This window comes from Pseudoliparis swirei, chromosome 17 (assembly GCF_029220125.1).
Source record: "Pseudoliparis swirei isolate HS2019 ecotype Mariana Trench chromosome 17, NWPU_hadal_v1, whole genome shotgun sequence".
Lineage (NCBI taxonomy): Eukaryota > Metazoa > Chordata > Actinopteri > Perciformes > Liparidae > Pseudoliparis > Pseudoliparis swirei.
Window position 1 is genome coordinate 602,345 of NC_079404.1, and position 23,563 is coordinate 625,907.

Consider the following 23,563-nt stretch of genomic DNA (forward strand, 5'->3'; position numbering starts at 1 on the left):
CCCAAAGACCTTCAAGACCCCGAACCCCCCGAAGACCTTCAAGACCCCGATCCCCACGAAGACCTTCAAGACCCCGAACCCCCTAAGACCTTCAAGACCAACCCCAAGACCTTCAAGACCCCGAACCCCCCGAAGACCTTCAAGACCCCGATCCCCACGAAGACCTTCAAGACCCCGAACCCCCCGAAGACCTTCAAGACCCCGAACCCCCTAAGACCTTCAAGACCCCGAACCCCCCGAAGACCTTCAAGACCCGAACCCCAAGACCTTCAAGACCCCGATCCCCACGAAGACCTTCAAGACCCCGATCCCCACGAAGACCTTCAAGACCCCGATCCCCCCGAAGACCTTCAAGACCCCGAACCCCACGAAGACCTTCAAGACCCCGATCCCCACGAAGACCTTCAAGACCCCGAACCCCCCGAAGACCTTCAAGACCCCGAACCCCCCGAAGACCTTCAAGACCCCGATCCCCACGAAGACCTTCAAGACCCCGATCCCCACGAAGACCTTCAAGACCCCGATCCCCACGAAGACCTTCAAGACCCCGATCCCCACGAAGACCCCGATCCCCACGAAGACCTTCAAGACCTCGATCCCCACGAAGACCTTCAAGACCCCGATCCCCACGAAGACCCCGATCCCCACGAAGACCTTCAAGATCCCGATCCCCACGAAGACCTTCAAGACCCCGAACCCCACGAAGACCTTCAAGACCCCGAACCCCACCACGACCCCGAACCCCCCGAAGACCTTCAAGACCCCGATCCCCACGAAGACCTTCAAGACCCCGAACCCCACGAAGACCTTCAAGACCCCGAACCCCGAAGACCTTCAAGACCCCGATCCCCACGAAGACCTTCAAGACCCCGAACCCCCCGAAGACCTTCAAGACCCCGATCCCCACGAAGACCTTCAAGACCCCGATCCCCACGAAGACCTTCAAGACCCCGAACCCCCCGAAGACCTTCAAGACCCCAAACCCCCCGAAGACCTTCAAGACCCCGATCCCCCCGAAGACCTTCAAGACCCCGATCCCCACGAAGACCTTCAAGACCCAGATCCCCACGAAGACCTTCAAGACCCCGATCCCCACGAAGACCCCGATCCCCACGAAGACCTTCAAGACCCCGATCCCCACGAAGACCCCGATCCCCACGAAGACCTTCAAGACCCCGATCCCCACGAAGACCTTCAAGACCCCGAACCCCCCGAAGACCTTCAAGACCCCGATCCCCACGAAGACCTTCAAGACCCCGAACCCCCCGAAGACCTTCAAGACCCCAAACCCCCCGAAGACCTTCAAGACCCCGATCCCCCCGAAGACATTCAAGACCCCGATCCCCACGAAGACCTTCAAGACCCCGATCCCCACGAAGACCTTCAAGACCCCGAACCCCACGAAGACCTTCAAGACCCCGATCCCCACGAAGACCTTCAAGACCCCCAACCCCACGAAGACCTTCAAGACCCCGATCCCCACGAAGACCTTCAAGACCCAGAACCCCACGAAGACCTTCAAGACCCCGATCCCCCCGAAGACCTTCAAGACCCCAAACCCCCCGAAGACCTTCAAGACCCCGAACCCCCCGAAGACCTTCAAGACCCCGAACCCCACGAAGACCTTCAAGACCCCGATCCCCACGAAGACCTTCAAGACCCCGAACCCCACGAAGACCTTCAAGACCCCGAACCCCACGAAGACCGCCACGACCCCGAACCCTCTCTCTGGGGGGACAGGGCCTCCTCCGGGGGGACAGGGCCTCCTCCGGGGGGACAGGGCCTTCTCCGGGGACTCTCTCCCCATCACCTCAGACATTCTGCTTCACTCGTCTTTCAAAAAGCACTTAAAACTCATAAAATTTGTTCTAAAGCTTTTAGTGTTAGCTCATTATGTTTTTATTTTGTTTATATTGTTGTTGCTTCTATTGTTTTTATTTACCATGTTTATAAGTGCCTTGAGTTTCTTTTAACCAAATTAAACATTGGTTATGGTATAAATATAATTAAAATAAGTTTGAAAGTTGGTGGATAAGTGAACATCATTCATATCTTGATAAGTTATATCACAACTTGCTGTGTTTAGAGCAAAAACCACTCAAACCACTTCGCTGCGTTCAGGAAGTTAAACGACTTTCAGAAGCTTTAAAACGACCCGTGAACGCATCACGCCGTGGCTTTTCCATGTGTGAACAAGAGGCGTTCAGGACCACCTGCACACGCAGCACCTTCATCTCTGGACCCGGTGACCCGCGGCACCGGGCCGAGGTCCAACCCGCGGCACGTTAACCGGTAACGCGTGTTCCCTCGAGGCTGCGCGAGCAGCACGGCAGCTAGCATGGCACGTAGCCACGCGGCTAACGCGCTAGCTTCACGTTAGTTCTGTGAACTCACCAAACATCCCCTCAACGACCCCCAGAGGGTTGTGGATCCAGTCGTCTGTGGAAGGCATCGCTCAAGAGTATAAAGCGTAAGAAAATTAAAAGAGATATATCCGTGAAAACACTAGTTTGATCACTTTCATACAGACAGGATGGCAGAAGTGAGGGCGGGAAATTCGCGTCACCAGTCTGAGAGCGGAGTTCGTTTGTTTTGAACACGGGGACGAACCGGAGCGCGGAGCTAACGTGAACGAGAGGACACCGGTCACCTCGGCAAGGAAACGAAGATAACAATATACGTTTTGAGGTGGCAGATATTTAGCAAAATACCTCAAGAAGAAATAAGTGTTATCAAGTACTATTTCACTATGTTAGATTAATTAATAATAGTCCTTTTTATTTTTATTGTTTAAATATATATACTGTTTATATATATATATGTTTCTATATTTTGTTATATTATTATTATTATAATTTTGTACTCTTTGTACTTTTTAAATAATAATATATATAATAATAAAGTCCTTTACATCCTGATCCACACCAGATGGTGGCGGTAATGCACCAATTCGTTGTTCACCGACCGCCAAAAGAACTCACGAAGAAGAAGGAGCGCCGAGCTGTCAAACCGACAGCTCACCGTCAACGGGCCGGGTGTTTGCGTTTAGACTGGTGGTGTGAGTGAGGAGATCAGTCGTGTGTTATGTGTACTCTTTTATCATCATATTATTAATATTAAATTAAAAATAGCTGATTATTTTAGGCCATTAAAAGGACACAAAATCACAGCAATCGATGTAGTTACGCCATCTGACCTGTAGGCGGCGGTGTTTGTTTCTACTACCACCAACGAACTCCGGTCTCTACCTGCGTGGCTTTAGCAGATCGATAGAAGCTGCGTTCACGGTCCGGTGTTGCGGCGACGTGCGCGCGCTGCGTTAGAGACGCGTGTCTGCGCGAGGGGACGAGAGTCCGCGCGGCCGCCGGGCAGCGACGTCAGTGCGACGGTTAATTCTGGGCGGAAAATGGCAGATAGAAAAAGTAATAATAATGTCCCCAGCACCAGCGCCAATCTGCTGTTCAGCGGCGCTCCGGAGTTCAACTTCAACCTGCCCTTCATGCCGGTGAGCCGGGCCGCCGGGCCGGCGGGGCTGTCAGGAGGTGAGCCGAGGTCCGGTCCGGAGCAAACGTTAGCGGTGCCGTTAGCATGCTAAGCTAACTAACGAGCTAACCGGGTCCCGGGCTGCTGTCACTCAGTGTGTGCGTGAGAGAAACGGGAAGAAGCGACGAGCCCGCAGTGCCAGAGCCCAGTGGACCGCGCCGGGTTCCGGTCGGACCGACCCGGCGAACTAGCGGCCGCTTTAGAGAAGACAGGTTCCGTGTTCCAGCTAGCCGCTTTAACAACACACTGCCACGTTAGCCGGATGTCGTCTTCGTTGTTTCCGCTCAACGTGTTGGTGTCACGATGACTGATCGATCACACATGTTGCGCTGATGACTCATCATTTAAATCTGTAATATGCTTTTTATGAGACTGTAAATGTCTTTGGAGTTTATCTGAAGGTCCCCATGGATTTGCCCACTTCCTGTGTTGTGTTCAAGTGCATCGGTTGATTCGTGTGTCACAACTCCATGAGGCCACAGTTCAAACCGCTGCTTTGCTTTCAGTGGATCCCACCGAGGTGGGAGAAGAAGACAGCTTCCTAGGCCAGACCCCTGGAGGCGGGCCGGCCCCCTCGACCTTCAACTACTTCTCCAGCCCCGTGACCAGCGGCGACCCGTTCGCCGCCATCGGCCGGCCGCCGGCCCCGTCTGCAGCCACGACCTCCACGGGCCCGCCGTCTGTTCCCCACGGCGTGACGACGGCGCCGCCCCCCCAAATGAGTCCTGGACCGGCAGCGTTTGGCGGCGCCGTCGACCAGAGCCCCGTGGGGCGCCACACGCCTCCCGTGGCCACGATGACCCCGCCGCCTCCGCAGAGTCACAACCCGTACCGGCACACGCCGCTCGGCAGCAAAGCCAGACCGTGTCGTCCAGCTGCGGAGGTCCTGCCACCGACGCACACGCCTCAGCGGCATCCGGACGCCCTCGGCTCGCCGCCACAGACATTCCCGCCGCCGGCGTTCTCAACGGTAGATATCATCCGGTGACCGTCGGAGTAATTTGTCCGCTTCTTGATGACGGGTTATTGAAACCCCTCATATCGGAGAGCCGGCTCCATGCCTCGTGTGATCCCTTCTGTCTTCAGGCTCCTCCCTCACAGTTCCCGGCGCCGCCGCCTTCAGCCGGAGCGATGGTCCCCGCCGGTCCGATGATGCAACACAACTACAACGTGTACGAGGCCGTGCAGCCGCACTGGTTCTACTGCAAGCAGGTGGAGGCGAAGAGCGTCTGGCTTCCCTTCAGCTTCATCGACTCGCTGCAGCTGGAGGAGACGTACAACTCGGGTGTGTAATCTGTGACGAGGAGGCGGAGCTGGAGCGGCGAGGCGGTTCAACTTGTTTTTATTTGTTTCCGTCTCCCAGTTCAACCGGACCCAGAGAACGTGATCATCCGTACGGACGGCGGCCGCTACGACGTGCAGCTGTACGAGCGCACGCGCAGCGCGGTGTTCTGGGGGGAGGAGCCAACGGAGGTGCGGCGCTGCAGCTGGTTCTACAAAGGAGACGCGGACAGCCGCTTCGTCCCGTACTCGGAGGAGTTCAGCGACAAGCTGGAGGTCGGTCTCGCTCGGCGCTCGCCGCTGCTCCGCGAACGCCAATGTGGTTAAATCACCTCGCGCTGCAACGCTCTGTGACCGCAGGCGGAGTATAAGAAAGCCGTGTCGACCAATCAGTGGCACCGCAGACTGGAGTTCGCGTCGGGAGAGACGATAGTCATGCACAACCCCAAGGTGACCCCTCGTCGTCACGGTAACGATCCGTCCCGTCGGCCGACTCACGGAGCTCCGCTCGCCTCCCGCAGGTCATCGTGCAGTTTCAGCCGTCCTCCATGCCGGACGAGTGGGGCACGACGCAGGACGGGCAGACGCGCCCCCGTGTGGTGAAGCGGGGGATCGACGACGACCACGACCAAGTACCAGACGGTAGTGAATTCATTGAGAAGGAACTTATGGGGAGAAACGACATAAACGCAGCAGGCACTGAGACGACGACGACTCGGTGATCCGACGCCGAACTGACAGAGATGTCTCTCTCTTCTCTCTCACTTCTTTCTGACCCGTCTTCATGCAACATCTTCAAAAACGGGTCATAAATATTTTATTCCAGCTTATAATAGCGGCGCAGTAGTTTCCTAGAAACGTCTATTTTAGTTTTTCCTGGGTCTATTTCCAGCGGCGTATGGATCCTCTGAGTTGCTCCGGCGCCTCGGCAGCGCGGCGTTCCCGTGGTTGTCTCTGTGTGTTGACAGGAAGTGAGGAACGAGGAGCGCTGCCCCCTGCTGGAGGCGCTTCAGACACGATCACGGATTCTAACGCCCGTCTCCTTCCAGGTGAGCTGGCGAAGGCGGACCACCTGGTGTTCATGGTGCACGGCATCGGCCCCGTGTGCGACCTGCGGTTCCGCAGCATGGTGGAGTGCGGTGAGTCCCGCCCCCGGCCCCCCCGGCCCCCTGCGGTGTCCTGCTTCTGAAGCCTGTGACTCCGTTTCAGTGGACGACTTCCGCAGCGTGTCGCTGAAGCTGCTGCACAGCCACTTCGGGAAGCCGCTGGACGAGCACGCCATCAGCCGGGTGGAGTTCCTCCCCGTGCAGTGGCACACGGCGCTGCACGGCGACGCCACGGGGGTGGACCGGTGAGGGAGGGGCCTAACGGCGTCAGACGGTTCTGTGTCTGTTACCCACGGCCAATGAAGACCAGCCCACGACGTCTCTCTGTCGCTCTCACTCTCTTCTCTCTCTGTCTCTCTTCTCTCATTCCTCCCTCTCTCTCTCTCACTTCTTTCTGACTTCCCGTCTTTATGCATTCATTCAACATCTTAAAAAATAGGTCACAAATATTTTATTTCAGCTTATAATAGGGGTGCAGTAGTTTCCTAGAAACATCTCTTTTCGTTTTTCCTGGGACTATTTCCAGCGGCGTATGAATACTTATATACATCTATTCTATAATAATTAAATCCATGCTGCGTATCCTCTGTGGCTCCGTGGTTTGACTCTCAGACTGTGGCTCTGGGTCACGGAGGAAGACGGAGGCCGATGCTTCTTGGTGTCGATCTGTCGGGTTTGATTCCGATAAGAAGAACATCCCCAGACTCCTCCCCCCGTCGTCTCTTTGCAGGAGGATCAAGAAGATCACGCTGCCCAGCACCGGGCGGCTGCGGCACTTCACCAACGAGACTCTGCTGGACGTGCTCTTCTACAACAGTCCCACCTACTGCCAGACCATCATGGACACGGTGGCCCAGGAGATCAACCGCCTGTACGCCCTGTTCCTGCAGAGGAACCCCGACTACAGAGGCGCCGCGTCGGTGTCCGGACACAGCCTGGGTACGGGCCGCCCGGCCTCCTCCGCGCGGGCTTCCTCTCATCGGTTCACCTCCATCGTCTCCTTCCCCCTTCGCAGGTTCCTTGATCCTCTTCGACCTGTTGTCCAATCAGAAGCCCGGCTCTCCTGCGGGGGGCGGGCCGACCGCACCCACTTCCAACGGAGACGCCAAACAGGTCCGACCCCCGTTAACGGAGCGTGAACGGCAACACGCCGTCCTTTAAAGCAGAAGGGATCATTTCAGAGCGGTTGTTGAACGTCTGCCTCTCGCCAGGTGAACGATGCCGCCGCCCCTCTGGCTGTGGAGGAGGAGCCCAGAGAAGAGGGGGAGGAGTTTGAGGATCTGTCCGCCATGCTGGAACACCTCGGCCTGGCCGAGTACAAGGGAACCTTCGAAGAGGAGAAGATCGACGTGGAATCGTTTGTAAGAATACAAAAAGCCTCTTTAGCGCGTCTTCCAGTCCAAAGCGTCCCGAAGTCGCAGAACAACAACGTGATGCGGCGACCACGTGGCTGATGTGTCTCCGTCTCTCAGCTCATGTGCACCATGGAGGACCTGAAGGAGATGGGCCTCCCTCTGGGTCCCAGGAAGAAGGTCTCCAAGTTCGTGAAGGAGCGCGTGAACAAGCAGGTGGGCGTGGCCTCCGAGGGGCGCTGTGGGGCCGGGGAACCGGAGGCGGGATTAACGCTCTCGTCTTTCCACAGGCCGCCTGCCAAGCGGCCCGCGAGCTGAAGGCGGCGGCGGCCAGAGAGGCGAGTCGGGCGCTGGCGCTGGCGGGCGACGCCCCTCCCCCCCTCTCCGTGAAGACCCTCCCTGCGGGCAACGCCGTCCACGTGGACTACAACCACTTCGAAGTGGGCACGGGGCAGGTACCCGAGCCGAGGCCTCGCCACGCGGCCGGCGCTCCGCTCCTTGTGACGGCGCTCTGCTCCGCAGGTGTCGGTGGTCTACCGCGCGCTGGACTTCGAGCCCGTGAACTTCTTCGCCCTGGGGTCGCCCATCGGCATGTTCCTGACCGTCAGAGGCCTGGAGCGCATCGAGGAGACGTACCAGCTGCCCACGTGCAAAGGGTTCTTCAATATCTACCACCCGGTACACACACACTCACACACACACACACACTCTCACACACACACACTCACACACACTCTCACACACACACACTCACACACACACACTCTCACACACACACACACACACACTCTCACACACACTCACACTCACACACACACACACTCACACTCACACTCACTCACTCACACACACTCACTCTCACACACACACTCTCACACACACACTCACACTCTCACACACACTCTCAGACACACACACTCACACTCACAGACACTCTCACACACACACTCTCACACTCACACACAGACACTCACACTCACTCACACACACTCACACTCACTCACACACACTCACACACACAGTCACACACACTCACTCACACTCACACACACACTCACAGACACTCACACAGACACACACTCACTCACGTGTCTCTGGTTTCTACGCGCTGTCTCCCCGTGCCGAGGCGTTCTTCATGCGTTGTTCTCCGGTGCCTCTGTTCCTCAGCTGGACCCCGTGGCGTACCGGATCGAGCCCATGATCGTACCCGACATGGACTTCAAGCCCGTGTTGGTGCCTCACCACAAAGGGAGGAAGAGGCTTCATCTCGGTACACCGCCGCTCGTCATCGTCACCGTTGTTACTTTAAAGAGTTGATCACATGACACGGAGCTGCTGTTTGGGGTTCTGGAAGCTTCTCTTTTTTGGGGGGGTTTTAAATGACATGATGAGGCGGACACCTCGGTCAAGGAAACAGGGACTCTGTCTGTGGGTCTGTTGCAATGCCAGAAACGGGTCTCAAGAAACTAAGAGAAAACCCAGCTTCTCCTGCAGATGCATTTAGTCATCTCTCTCTCTCTGTCTCTCTCTCTGTCTCTCTCTCTCTCGTCTCTGTCTCTCTTCTCTCTGTCTGTCTCTCTCTCTCTCTTCTCTCTGTCTGTCTCTCTCCCCCCCTCTCTCTCTCCCCCCCTCTGTCTCTCTCTCCCCCCCCCAGAGCTGAAGGAGTCCCTCACCAGGATGGGCTCTGACCTGAAGCACGGCTTCATCAGCTCCCTCCGCAGCGCCTGGCAGACGCTCAACGACTTCGCCCGCGCTCACACCTCGTCCGCCCAGCTGCAGGCCGAGCTGGCCATGGTGGCCAATCAGATCGCAGAACAGGAGAAGCAAGCGCAGGAGGGTGAGTTCCTCTTCAATCCAGCTGCTGTTGTTCTCGTGAGGAATGCGTGACTCTGGCTTCTCTCTCAGATCACAAGATCACGGAGAGCCCCGAGCCGCCGAGAGAGGAGGAGCCCGAGGTGAAGGTGGGGATGCTGAACGGAGGGAACCGCATCGACTACGTCCTCCAGGAGAAGCCCATCGAGAGCTTCAACGAGTACCTGTTCGCCCTGCAGAGCCACCTCTGCTACTGGTAGGGGACGCCGTGACGCCACGAAGATGGACATTTACTCTTTATTTATTGTTTGATATTTTACAGTAAATCCTGATTTGTAAAATCGTTTCTTGTTGCTCTAAATCTGCTGCAGCTGCATAATAATTACAAAAAAGTTGATTTAATGCTCAACATTGATGCGGCGGTTTTCTTATTTGAGCCTTTTGATCTTTAACGGGTTTGAATAGTGAAACTGGATCCAGCTGCTTCTGATCCGCGTTTCCACGGCGACCAAGGCGTTCATGCTCCTCTGTTTGCATGTTTTAGGCAGTCTGAAGACACGGCTCTGCTGATCCTCAAAGAGATCTACAAGAACATGGGGATCCACCCCGAGCAGATGGCCCATTAACGCCATGAAGGACGCCGATGAAGAGGAGGCGGCCCATTAACACCATGAAGGACGCCGATGAAGAGGAGGCGGCCCAAACTTCCCCTTTTGGTCCATTTCATGTTTACCGGGATTTTAATTTCTCTCTTTTCTATCCATGTCGTTTATTGTAAACAGATGAATAATACAAGTGTTATGCCATTTGTCTTGAATTAAGAACAGTACTTCAAGCACACCAGTGTGTTTGATATGTTTTATAGTATAAATTATAGCACTGGTTATGGATCAACAGCAGGAATGACCATGACTCAGCAGTTAATGCAGGAAGTTTTATTTAATGGCCAAAATGTCTAAATAAACTATTTCCTCACGTTCTCCTCCGTCGTGGAACATTTCTCCTGCAGGACAAACGCACGTCTACAAATGTGCTGTAAAGTATTAGCAAAAACAAGAATTGGAATACAGGAAGAGAAGCGCGGATAACTGAGCCGGGAATGAAGCACGACTCGCCTCATGAGGGACCGAGCGCAGCTTTAGAGACGGTATTTACACGAGGACCTGTCACGGCAGGAAGGACTGCTTGTTCATGTTAATAGCGCCGCATGCTATAAGCTAACCTCTTTATTAAATGATTACATCATGCTTCTGGTAATAAACCGTCCTCAAAGGAAGAGAGTGACTCAGGAAACAAAGTTCCCTTTTCTGTGTCACCACGGTGCCAGCTATAAATATAATCACGACTTCATACTGCAGAGAGACGCTCCACTCGACTGTCGGAGTTCTGCTCCTCCTGGAAAGTGCAACTTGTTCCTCTTGTCAACAGTAAATAAGTAGTTCTATCGTTGGACTTATGACACTTTAGTTCTGGCTCTTCACACCAACAGCTGGTTGTGTTTGCTCTTATTGAGGGGGTGAAGGAGCTGGCTCCAGGTGTGTGTGTCACCTGACTCCACGGGATGGAGAATATTCGTTCTCATCCAGCGAGTTGAATATCAGTTGCGTGGGCGTGGAGCGGCGTCCATACATTCATGTGGTCTCCAGCTGTGGGGGCGGGGCTCCTCAGCCCTCGCTCTTGGTCTGCGTCTTGAAGGCCTGCTTGCGGAGGTGCGCCTCGATCTCGTCCCGGAACACGAGCATGCCCAGGTGCGAGTGCGAGGCCTCGTTCATGGCCTTGGACTGGATGCACATGCGGTACTGCTCCGGCGTCAGCTCGTCGGCGCAGCGCTTCTCGTGCCACAGGTGGAAGAGGCCGCACACCGGCGCGCGCGTCACGATCAGCTCGCTGCGCAGGTACTTCCTGTACAGGTGCACGTCCTCCACGCCCCAGCCTTTGACCTCCAGGTCAAACCCACCTGCGGGGAGAAGAGTCACTCTGTCGGTCGCTCGGCGGCGTCACGGCGGCGGCGGCGGGTCTCTTACCAATATTCAGGAAATCGGAGCGATACTGGCACGTCATGCCGAAGCCGAAGTCTCTCCAGAAGCCGGCGTCCTTCTTGTGGATCTATTAGGAATAAATAAAACAACAAAGGACAAAACGCCACATGTGACATTTAACATAAACACTGATGGAGTTCACACGTCAACATACGAGATCATTTTATGACATAACCAGTTAGTTACACCGAGTGTGATGTGGAAACTTAAACCTCAGATCATCAACATTTGCACATTTTTTAAAACGCGGGGAAGAAGGAGTCAACGACGCGCTCACCAGCTGGAGTTCAGTGGGCGGAGCCAGCTCCATGTTCCCGTAGACGATGGCCGGGTTGTAGAGGCTGAACACCACCGGGTAGAACACCTTCTTACCTGCACACAGGTGAGCAGCTGAGGGTTAGGGTTAGGAACATGAAGCGCGATGCACCGGGAGCCTACCGGGGGCGGCGTGCAGGCGGCACGTGTTCAGGAAGTCGGGCGTGAAGTGAATGTCCACGTCGCAGAAGAACATCAAGACGTCGCCTTGCTTCCAGGCGTGGGCGCCGATGTCCAGGCCCCGCCCCCGGGAGAACTCCTCGTCCACGGGGACCAGCGTGTAGTTGGAGAAGCTCTCCTCCCTGAAAACAACAGCCGTCACCACGCCGTGACCACGCCGTCACCACTCAGTCACCACTCAGTCACCACTCAGTCACCACGCAGTCACCACTCAGTCACCACTCAGTCACCACGCCGTGACCACGCCGTCACCACGCAGTCACCACTCAGTCACCACTCAGTCACCACGCCGTGACCACGCCGTCACCACTCAGTCACCACGCCGTCACCACTCAGTCACCACTCAGTCACCACTCAGTCACCACGCAGTCACCACGCAGTCACCACGCAGTCACCACTCAGTCACCACTCAGTCACCACTCAGTCACCACGCCGTCACCACGCAGTCACCACGCCGTCACCACGCCGTCACCACGCAGTCACCACGCCGTCACCACTCAGTCACCACTCAGTCACCACTCAGTCACCACGCCGTCACCACGCCGTCACCACGCCGTCACCACGCCGTCACCACGCAGTCACCACGCAGTCACCACGCCGTCACCACGCCGTCACCACGCAGTCACCACGCAGTCACCACGCAGTCACCACGCAGTCACCACGCCGTCACCACGCCGTCACCACGCAGTCACCACGCAGTCACCACGCAGTCACCACGCAGTCGCCACGCAGTCACCACGCAGTCACCACGCCGTCACCACGCCGTCACCACGCAGTCACCACGCCGTCACCACGCCGTCACCACGCCGTCACCACGCAGTCACCACGCAGTCACCACGCCGTCACCACGCCGTCACCACTCAGTCACCACTCAGTCACCACTCAGTCACCACTCAGTCACCACTCAGTCACCACGCCGTCACCACGCAGTCACCACGCCGTCACCACGCCGTCACCACGCAGTCACCACGCAGTCACCACGCCGTCACCACGCAGTCACCACGCAGTCACCACGCAGTCACCACGCCGTCACCACGCCCGCCACCACGTCACCACTCCGTCACCACGCCGTCACCACGCAGTCACCACGCAGTCACCACGCAGTCACCACGCAGTCACCACTCAGTCACCACTCAGTCACCACTCAGTCACCACGCCGTCACCACGCCGTCACCACGCCGTCACCACGCCGTCACCACGCCGTCACCACGCAGTCACCACGCAGTCACCACGCAGTCACCACGCAGTCACCACGCCGTCACCACGCAGTCACCACGCAGTCACCACGCAGTCACCACGCCGTCACCACGCCGTCACCACGCAGTCACCACGCCGTCACCACGCAGTCACCACGCAGTCACCACGCAGTCACCACGCAGTCACCACGCCGTCACCACGCCGTCACCACGCAGTCACCACGCCGTCACCACGCCGTCACCACGCCGTCACCACGCCGTCACCACGCAGTCACCACGCCGTCACCACGCCGTCACCACTCAGTCACCACTCAGTCACCACTCAGTCACCACTCAGTCACCACTCAGTCACCACTCAGTCACCACTCAGTCACCACTCAGTCACCACTCAGTCACCACTCAGTCACCACGCCGTCACCACGCCGTCACCACGCCGTCACCACGCCGTCACCACGCCGTCACCACGCCGTCACCACGCAGTCAACACGCCGTCACCACGCCGTCAACACGCCGTCACCACGCCGTCACCACTCAGTCACCACTCAGTCACCACTCAGTCACCACTCAGTCACCACTCAGTCACCACTCAGTCACCACTCAGTCACCACTCAGTCACCACTCAGTCACCACGCCGTCACCACTCAGTCACCACGCCGTCACCACGCCGTCACCACGCCGTCAACACGCCGTCACCACGCCGTCACCACGCAGTCACCACGCCGTCACCACGCCGTCAACACGCCGTCACCACGCCGTCACCACGCAGTCACCACGCCGTCAACACGCCGTCACCACGCCGTCAACACGCCGTCACCACGCCGTCACCACGCCGTCACCACGCCGTCAACACGCCGTCACCACGCCGTCAACACGCCGTCACCACGCCGTCACCACGCCATCACCACGCTGTCACGCCGTCACCACGCCATCACCACGCAGTCACCACGCCGTCACCACGCAGTCACCACGCAGTCACGCCGTCACCACGCCATCACCACGCAGTCACCACGCCGTCACCGCCGGCGCCAACGCTCTCTGGGCGAAGAGGACGAACCTCGACATCTTCTCCAAAGACGACTTCACCTCCCGCAGACCGTCCGGCCCGAAGTAGACCACGGTGAGGTGGACCCGGCGGTCCTGCTGGACGCACACCTCCCTGAAACACGCGGCGCATGGTTACCAACCCGTCTCCGTCCTGGGCGGCAGCGCGCGGCTCACCTGAAGTTGTGCAAGAACTGTGAGAACGTGTCCACGCGGCCCGCCAGCGGCACGATGACGTGGATGACCATGGCGGCCGTTTCCACCGCCGCGCTGCGGACCTTCATCAGGGGGCCGAAGGGCCGGAAGAGGGTGACGTGGCGGAAGCTGCTGGAGTCCTGCTTGGCGAAGAAGAGCTCGTAGAGGGTCCCCTTGTCGCGCTCCGTCCGGTACAGGCCTGAGACACGAGAGCCGTGAGAACCCCGTCGCCGCGGCAACCCGCCGGGCCGCGGGAGGCGGAGCCCTCACCTTCGGTGAAGTGGCCCTCGGCGTAGGTCCGCCTCTGCATGGGCGCGTCCTCCTCCACGCCGTCCTCCTCGTCGGGGTTGTTGATGATGTCCAGCGCCGCCTCCATGACCTCCACCAGCTCGTCCCGCCGGTCTTTGCGGACCGGCTTCTCCTCCGGGTGCCGGGTCAGGCCCGTCTCCAGCTGGTACACCTTGGACGAGGTGAAGCTCTCGAAGGGCACCAGGGCGTACTCGCTGGGCAGCCGGGCGCCGCCGTTCACCTCCGCCTTGTCGATCTGGGAGTGCAGGTACTCCAGCAGGTCTCCGGGCTCCTGGTCTTTGGGCTCCGCCGGGCCCGGCCCCGCCCCGGGGAGCTCCTTCTTCTCCTGCAGGAGCTTCATCTTCTCGCCCATCTCCTGCAGCTCCTGCTTGAGCTGGGCGATCTGGCGCTTGAGGCTGGCGGCCCGGCTCAGGTGGCGCTCCTCCTGCTCCTGCAGCAGCGCCTGGTGGTGCTCCTTCCCGTAGGTCTCTCCCGCCACACCGGGCGGCGCCGGGCCCACGTCGGCAGCCGGGGGGGTGCACTCCAGCAGGTAAGCCAACAGCAGCAGCACCAGCAGCAGGAAGAGGCCCAGGAGGAGCCAGCGGACCCGGCCCTGGAGCGGTACCCCCCGCCTGGGCATCACACGCGCATACGAGCTACAGCTGGCAGGTGGGCCTTCCCTCGGGCCGCCGCTCTCATTCCTCACAGCGGCTCCGGCCCTCAGCGGTTCCGACCCTCAGCGGCTCCGGCCCTCAGCGGCTCCGGCCCTCAGCGGCTCTGGGTCATGGTGCCGTGCAGCTCGTCTCCCACCTTGTCTGTGTTGTTGTGGATCCAGGTGAGGTCACCTTATGAGTCACAGAAATACACAATAAGACATCTGTGAAGACTTTTGGATTCATAGTTTGAGCTCAGATTAAACCAGTGGGGATTATTACCACATAATCTCCACCTAACACTGTGACGTCACAGGCAAGCGGCGACCCGCCGGCGGCGGATCAAACCAGTTCCTGTTGCTTCAGGTTTAACTTCAGAGGTCACGTGTCATTTAACTCCTGCAGACACGAGCACGAGCCGAACAACAGCACCGAGAAACACGGAGCTCACGTCAAGCTCCAAACATCCACTTCCGTTTCAACGGCTCACCTTCAAAATAAAAGCATGAGACTCTCCAGACCGGCTCCACATGATGAAAGAACAGGCAGCGTGTTGACAGCGTGTTGACAGCGTGTTGCCCACAGCGAGGCGTGAACACAACAGAGTCCTGAAGGTCACGCAGCCGAGCCGCAGCTCAACCGCTCGGCACACAAAGAAACGCTACTTTATGATAGTCACCTGGTCTCTGAAGTGTAAATCAGGCTCGAGGCGGCTATAATGAAAACCTGCAGGGTTCCCAGTCCGATGGAATCCTCACAGAGAAGGAGCGGGAAGGAGCGACAACAGAGACGCTCCATGGAGAACACGGAGAGACGGGAACGCTCCGACACGCCTCACTGGAGCTTCATAATGTCAGCCAGATGAAACACTTGAACACACACTCTGGTTTGTGCGTCACGCTGTCGTCTCATTTCTAAAGTTAAACCCTGCATTGTCCCCTCTGCAGAGCTTTACTACAAAGATCAGGGGTTAAAGGTCACAAGAGAGGGGGAGGGGTCACATGAAACCTCAGCGAGTACTTTGACATATTAGGCAATGCTTTATGTCACAATGACCTATAAATTATCTTTGTCTTCTTCCAGCTGCCACGGATAACATACACATTAAACACAGGATGTGATATAACCTAAAGTAAAGGTTGGACATTGATATATACTTGTTATAAATACATCCTGCATCTTATTTAACAGTCATAGTGGCAGTTAACATTAAGAGTTCGTAAATTAAAGTGAATTGACTGTTACTAAAGTCTGAGGCTACTTTTAAATGTGATGGACGCTTCTCCACGTGCCTTAATCAGATTCATTTGGCGTGTTAATTGGGAAATGAGTCGTAATCCACATTACGACTCATTTCTACACCTTCCGTCCCTCTGGAAAACCTAACCCTTACTTTGAAAATCTAAACCGGATATTGACACGGTGGCGGAGCGAGCTTCGCGATGTTCGGATCTTCGCTTCGCTTTCGGGTTCTTTGACACCAGTTCGCGGTGATATCAAACTGTTGTCACATTATCCGAACAGCTACTCACGTCGGAGCTTCTCGGCCGGCCGCGCGGAGCTCCCGGCGGGCAGTTGAGTGGAGAACCGGCGGCGGCAGACGGGCTGGAAAACGCCACGGAGCCGAAAGAAAAGAGAGGCTCGAAGTCTACTTCCGGTCGACAGCCAACCAATGGGAGCTTCGCTAACGAGTGACGTCATCCCACACGCTGAAGCTCCCTGTTCATAATAAAAAAACGTTTTTATTATCAGTAGAAAAGTTGTCATTATTATAGAATATTAAATATGTACATCTTATAGCCCTCTTTGTTATCAACACATAGCGCGTGAACATAAATATAACATGTATGATGCATTTTGGTTCAGGCCTTTAATGTGATGTTACACTGGCTGACAGCTCTGAACTTAACTATGACTTAATTGGGCTCTAACTGGAGGCAGATGACGTAATGGTCAATCACTCTGTTGTCATTACGGTGTGAAGAATGAAGGAAATGCTCCACGAGCTTCTACTTGTAGTCATTTGCTTTATTAAGAGCGACAGTCTGGAGCCGGTCACAGCTCACTGTGTTATTATCACTGAGATGCGATGGCCAGCCGGTCACATTTCTATTTTAAATAATGTCCAGGAGAAGAGTCTCTGTACAGACCGAAAACTGTCATTATATATTAAAAGAGGAGACGATGTAGAGCAGCCGCTAAAGATCCAACCTCCAGAAGACACAAGACATGAGATGTCTTCAGACACACATGAGATGTCTTCACACACACATGAGATGTCTTCAGACACACATGAGATGTCTTCACACACACATGAGATGTCTTCACACACATGAGATGTCTTCACACACATGAGATGTCTTCACACACATGAGATGTCTTCAGACACATGAGATGTCTTCACACACACATGAGATGTCTTCACACACATGAGATGTCTTCACACACACATGAGATGTCTTCACACACATGAGATGTCTTCACACACATGAGATGTCTTCACACACACATGAGATGTCTTCACACACACATGAGATGTCTTCACACACATGAGATGTCTTCACACACATGAGATGTCTTCACACACATGAGATGTCTTCACACACACATGAGATGTCTTCACACACATGAGATGTCTTCACACACACATGAGATGTCTTCACACACATGAGATGTCTTCACACACATGAGATGTCTTCACACACATGAGATGTCTTCACACATGAGATGTCTTCAACATGAGATGTCTTCACACACATGAGATGTCTTCAGACACACATGAGATGTCTTCACACACATGAGATGTCTTCACACACACATGAGATGTCTTCAGACACACATGAGATGTCTTCACACACATGAGATGTCTTCACACACATGAGATGTCTTCACACACACATGAGATGTTCACACATGAGATGTCTTCAGACACACATGAGATGTCTTCACACACACATGAGATGTCTTCACATGATGTCTTCACACACATGAGATGTCTTCACACACATGAGATGTCTTCACACACACATGAGATGTCTTCACACACATGAGATGTCTTCACACACATGAGATGTCTTCACACACATGAGATGTCTTCACACACATGAGATGTCTTCACACACATGAGATGTCTTCACACACATGAGATGTCTTCAGACACATGAGATGCACACACATGAGATGTCTTCACACACACATGAGATGTCTTCACACACACATGAGATGTCTTCACACACATGAGATGTCTTCACACACATGAGATGTCTTCACACACATGAGATGTCTTCACACACATGAGATGTCTTCACACACACATGAGATGTCTTCACACACATGAGATGTCTTCACACACACATGAGATGTCTTCACACACATGAGATGTCTTCACACATGAGCACACACATGAGATGTCTTCACACATGAGATGTCTTCACACACATGAGATGTCTTCACACACACATGAGATGTCTTCACACACATGAGATGTCTTCACACACATGAGATGTCTTCACACACACATGAGATGTCTTCACACACATGAGATGTCTTCACACACATGAGATGTCTTCACACACATGAGATGTCTTCACACATGAGATGTCTTCACACACACATGAGATCTTCACACACATGAGATGTCTTCACACACATGAGATGTCTTCAGACACATGAGATGTCTTCACACACACATGAGATGTCTTCACACACATGAGATGTCTTCACACACATGAGATGTCTTCACACACACATGAGATGTCTTCACACACACATGAGATGTCTTCAGACACATGAGATGTCTTCACACACACATGAGATGTCTTCACACATGAGATGTCTTCACACACACGATGTCTTCACACACATGAGATATTCACACACATGAGATGACTTCACACACATGAGATGACTTCAGACACATGAGATGTCTTCACACAGAGATGTCTTCACACACATGAGATGTCTTCACACACACATGAGATGTCTTCACACACATGAGATGTCTTCACACACATGAGATGTCTTCACACACATGAGATGTCTTCACACACATGAGATGTCTTCACACACACATGAGATGTCTTCACACACATGAGATGTCTTCACACACACATGAGATGTCTTCACACACATGAGATGTCTTCACACACATGAGATGTCTTCACACACATGAGATGTCTTCACACACACATGAGATGTCTTCACACACATGAGATGTCTTCACACATGAGATGTCTTCACACACACATGAGATGTCTTCACACATGAGATGTCTTCACACACATGAGATGTCTTCACACACACACATGAGATGTCTTCAGAGATGTCTCATGATGTCTTCACACATGAGATGTCTTCACACACGAGATGTCTCACACATGAGATGTCTCACACACACATGAGATGTCTCACACATGAGATGTCTCACACATGAGAATGAGATGTCTTCACACACATGAGATGTCTTCACACACATGAGATGTCTTCACACACATGAGATGTCTTCACACGAGATGTTCACACACATGAGATGTCTTCACACATGAGATGTCTTCACACACACATGAGATGTCTTCACACACATGAGATGTCTTCACACACACATGAGATGTCTTCACACATGAGATGTCTTCACACACATGAGATGTCTTCACACACACATGAGATGTCTTCACACACACACATGAGATGTCTTCACACACATGAGATGTCTCACACACACATGAGATGTCTCACACACACATGAGATGTCTTCACACATGAGATGTCTTCACACACACATGAGATGTCTTCACACATGAGATGTCTTCACACACATGAGATGTCTTCACACACATGAGATGTCTTCACACACATGAGATGTCTTCACACACACACATGAGATGTCTTCACACACATGAGATGTCTTCACACATGAGATGTCTTCACACACATGAGATGTCTTCACACACACATGAGATGTCTTGAGATGTCTCTCACACACACATGAGATGTCTTCACACATCACACATGAGATGTCTTCACACACATGAGATGCACACACATGAGATGTCTTCACACACATGAGATGTCTTCACACACATGAGATGTCTTCACACACACATGAGATGTCTTCACACACACATGAGATGTCTTCACACACATGAGATGTCTTCACACACACATGAGATGTCTTCACACACATGAGATGTCTTCACACATGAGATGTCTCTCACACACACATGAGATGTCTTTCACACACACATGAGATGACTTCACACACATGAGATGTCTTCACACACATGAGATGTCTTCACACATCATGAGATGTCTTCACACACACATGAGATGTCTTCACACATGAGAGGTCACACACACATGAGATGTCTCACACATGAGATGTCTTCACACACATGAGATGACACACATGAGATGTCTTCACACATGAGATGTCTTCACACACATGAGATGTCTTCATCACACACACATGAGATGTCTTCATTAAGGATGTCTCACATGATGTCTTCACACACACATGAGATGTCTTCACACATGAGATAAGTCTTCACACACATGAGATGTCTTCACACACATGAGATGTCTTCACACACACATGAGATGTCTTCACACACAGCATGAGATGTCTTCATTATCAACATGAGATGTCTTCATTACACATTATTGAGATGTCTTCAACACACATCACATGAGATGTTCAATACATGAGATGTCTTCACACACATGAGATGTCTTCATTATCATTACGAGATGTCTTCACACACACATGATGTTCACACATGAGATGTCTTTACACACAGATGTCTTCACATTACGAGATGTCTTCAATATGAGATGTCTTCACATGAGATGTCTTCTACACACATGATGTCTTCATTATCACATGAGATGCCCTCACACACACATGAGATGTCTTCACACACACAGATGTCTTCAATATTAGATGAGATGTTCTATCAATACGAGATGTCTTTCATTACACATGATGTCTTCATTACTAATATTACGAGATGTCTTCAGACACAATCTATACGAAGATAATCCAACATAAAGTTAAACACATTCATGAGATGTTGATCAATATCACATGAGATGTCTTAATTCATGAGATATTTCATCAACATAGATGATCTCAACTGAACATGATTGTTGTCTTCATCTTATTTATGTTTAATAGTTGTCTGTCAGAACAAATCTATACGAAGCAAATCATCAACATGAGATGTTAAACACATTCAGAGACATGTTGTAAATAATATGTTTCAAAATGTCTGAGATGTTTCTAAGACATCACATAAAATAATCAACATAATTAAATACATTGTCTGTATGCTATTATTTATGTTGTTTATGTATGTATTTTCATAACAATATATCTCAGCCAATATTTCAATCAAGGCACATCTGAATCAGCTATGATGAACATATTGCGTTCTGTTAAATCATTATATTCTAAATGTACAAGTTAAATGTTGAAAACTAGATTCAAGACATTTAATTAAATACCAGTTATGCAAATATTATGTTTAATTTGTAGAGTATTCAGGAAATGAAACTTTATGTATAATCAGCATTTAGACGTGTCTCTGATATGATTGTGTGTATGTATATGTCAACAAGTCCTGAAAGAGCAAGAAAGACTCTTAGTTAAACTAAGAACTAATAAAAGTCTGGTTAGTACATAGATGCCTAAAATACTTATTTATTATGTTTTTTTATCTGAAGCTATTTATGGTAGATATACTTGTTCAGATCCAGGCTGTATCTTGCAGCGTTGCATTGTGTGTGTATTGTATTAAAGAATGGAAACTGAGAACCCAGATAAGCTCTCAAGTCTAAGCCGTACAAAGAAAGTTCCTGAATGAGTTAAAATCATCATTTGATGAAATACTGTTTTCTTCTGTAAGAGCTATTATAATGGAGAGGTATTTCTTTGTATCGGAACATCAGCATGTGACGTCGATTCGACGTATTTGTAGTGTATAGTGACTTGATGAACTACCTGAAAGAGGCCACAGATGGAACACCTAGTGACCTCAACAGATCATGAGAGCCTCGAGAGCGATAGCCGTTTGAATAAAATCTATTTACACGATGATTATCTCCTCGGTGAGTTAGTAACATACCAATCCTGAGAGACACAGGTAGAGACGTTTCTGTTTGTCATTTATACTTATGGTGATATAACACTGATAACAGCTCCGAGGGCGCGTCACATACTCAACGAGACTCGAATGACAGGAGAACTCTGAGGTGCGACACGCCTGCCTCTGTAGAGGAGTCCGTCGACCGCCGGATCGATGCTCTCTGTAGAGCGAACGGACTTAGACCGACGCTGGATGAGGGCATGACGGTTAGGTCTTCGTGCATTTTCTTTGGCAACAGAAGCGAAACGTCCGGAGGAGCGGCAACGCCGGTTTGCCTCAGAAGACCCGCACAGGAATGGACAGACGTGTTGCGAGCAGTCATGGCTATTACAGGTCTATGATATAACGCGCACAGGCACTTGAAGTACACTGCCACAGCCAATCGAGGCCGGCAGACCGGAGGCCGTCCGTGCATCGCAGTCGGCAATGTAAAGCTGGTACATCGCTGCGCCGGTTTCTCATGCCTGTATACCACGTGCACGGTAAAAAGAAGTTCAGCACAGTGTCTTTGTCAGGTACTAGTACATGTGACTACGGCAGACAGCGAGCTAGGTCAAGCTCAGGGTCCGAGGAGTCAGCGCCACCAGTGTGCAAAGACACTTCATGGCATATTCTAAAGACTGTGCCTAGTGGACCGACCGACCTGATCTGTCCCTGAGACTGCGTCAGCGAGCGCTGCTTCTCAGGCCAGTTGGACGGATCATGACATGACCTAAAAGCAGAACATGTCATGCGACTGAAGACACGGTGAGACCGCCCGTGCAGCACAGCCTCAAGGAACCAGGGATGCACAGGGCATCGTGAAGAGGAAGCATTATACTTAGTCTAGCGCCCGCTATTGAAACTTGAATGAGTGATTCAATGTACTGAACGAGAGCTTTCCAGCATTGTGAGCATCATGACAGGTACAATAAAAGCAGAATATGACACAAGATCTAAGTGCCTTTACGGGATAATGAGCCTGTCACGAGGCACACGCCAGGAGCAACACAGCGGTGAAAAGGCACTATTTGCTAAAATTAGAGGGAATATTACATAGCTGTTATCAATAGTGGCGCAGATTAGAATGAAGGAGTTCATCAAGCTCTCTTAAAGGCAGCTTATAAGGTGGGCGTGGACGACAGGTCCAGAGTAAAGTGCACGACACAAGATATTTACTAGTCGCATTCACGAAAGGCCGAGTGATCATGACTAAAGGCTCACTAAAGGTCAACAATCACAAAAGGTGCAAATAGAGGTGTGCAAAATCTAAAGTAAGTGGAGTGCCACATAGAGCTTGTTTGTCATCCACGTGGAGCGGAGGTTGAGAGGGCGTTATGTCACAGGGGGTCACTGGACGAATCTCGTAGCGTCAGCGATCTCAGCATGCATCGTCCAGTCATGTGACATCCTGAGAACGGAGCAGACCAAGGTGATTTCA

At 52.7% G+C, this 23,563-nt stretch overlaps 4 protein-coding genes across 9 annotated transcripts in view; 1 reads left to right on the plus strand and 3 right to left on the minus strand.

Moving 5' to 3' along the window:
* The window catches only part of mcmbp (minichromosome maintenance complex binding protein), an 8,897-nt gene extending 5,559 nt beyond the window's left edge, over positions 1–3,338 (minus strand). For 2 of the 3 annotated variants that reach the window (XM_056435025.1, XM_056435024.1), the window contains exon 1: positions 2,395–3,190. In XM_056435025.1, the coding sequence (XP_056291000.1) occupies positions 2,395–2,452 (58 nt within the window). In that variant the 5' untranslated portion in view covers positions 2,453–3,190. Of the gene's footprint in view, positions 1–2,394; positions 3,191–3,248 lie in introns of those variants that run through there. The other variant, XM_056435026.1, reaches the window with a different exon arrangement.
* Positions 3,339–3,403: 65 nt separating this feature from the next.
* sec23ip (SEC23 interacting protein) lies at positions 3,404–10,073 on the plus strand. Its single transcript, XM_056435022.1, has 18 exons — positions 3,404–3,542; positions 4,050–4,513; positions 4,630–4,828; positions 4,907–5,100; positions 5,185–5,274; positions 5,346–5,466; positions 5,874–5,963; positions 6,034–6,175; positions 6,661–6,869; positions 6,946–7,043; positions 7,142–7,291; positions 7,403–7,498; positions 7,573–7,737; positions 7,805–7,960; positions 8,450–8,552; positions 8,937–9,119; positions 9,188–9,350; positions 9,639–10,073. Exons 1-18 carry the CDS (start codon positions 3,407–3,409, stop codon positions 9,718–9,720), a joined length of 2,841 nt encoding a protein of 946 aa, XP_056290997.1. The 5' UTR covers positions 3,404–3,406; the 3' UTR covers positions 9,721–10,073.
* Positions 10,015–16,648, minus strand: csgalnact2 (chondroitin sulfate N-acetylgalactosaminyltransferase 2). 4 transcript variants are annotated; one of them, XM_056435027.1, is made up of 8 exons: positions 16,534–16,648; positions 14,331–15,193; positions 14,043–14,259; positions 13,879–13,980; positions 11,572–11,750; positions 11,411–11,523; positions 11,119–11,200; positions 10,015–11,051 (listed from the first exon to the last, which is right to left on the minus strand). In XM_056435027.1, the coding sequence occupies exons 2-8, from the start codon at positions 14,986–14,988 to the stop codon at positions 10,759–10,761; spliced, it is 1,644 nt and encodes a 547-aa protein (XP_056291002.1). In that variant the 5' UTR covers positions 14,989–15,193; positions 16,534–16,648; the 3' UTR covers positions 10,015–10,758. The 4 variants fall into 4 exon arrangements, with proteins under 4 accessions (XP_056291002.1, XP_056291004.1, XP_056291003.1 ...); XM_056435029.1 differs by having other exon boundaries at positions 11,411–11,505; positions 16,534–16,647; XM_056435028.1 differs by lacking the exon at positions 16,534–16,648 and adding an exon at positions 15,284–16,524.
* ret (ret proto-oncogene receptor tyrosine kinase) overlaps positions 15,117–23,563 on the minus strand; it is a 28,084-nt gene continuing 19,637 nt past the window's right edge. The window contains 3 exon segments of the mRNA XM_056436184.1: positions 15,117–15,193; positions 16,534–16,606; positions 22,783–22,855. Of these exon segments, the coding sequence (XP_056292159.1) occupies positions 15,117–15,193; positions 16,534–16,606; positions 22,783–22,855 (223 nt within the window).

Coding starts and splice junctions, on each gene's coding strand:
- sec23ip (XM_056435022.1), top strand. CDS start 3,407: ATGGCAGATAGAAAAAGTAATAATAATGTCCCCAGCACCAGCGCCAAT. Junction 3,543..4,049: donor GCCGGCGGGGCTGTCAGGAG/GTGAGCCGAGGT, acceptor CTTTGCTTTCAG/TGGATCCCACCGAGGTGGGA. Junction 9,351..9,638: donor CAGAGCCACCTCTGCTACTG/GTAGGGGACGCC, acceptor TGCATGTTTTAG/GCAGTCTGAAGACACGGCTC.
- csgalnact2 (XM_056435027.1), bottom strand. CDS start 14,988: ATGCCCAGGCGGGGGGTACCGCTCCAGGGCCGGGTCCGCTGGCTCCTC. Junction 13,981..14,042: donor CAGTTCTTGCACAACTTCAG/GTGAGCCGCGCG, acceptor CGCGTGTTTCAG/GGAGGTGTGCGTCCAGCAGG. Junction 11,524..11,571: donor CCGCCTGCACGCCGCCCCCG/GTAGGCTCCCGG, acceptor CCTAACCCTCAG/CTGCTCACCTGTGTGCAGGT.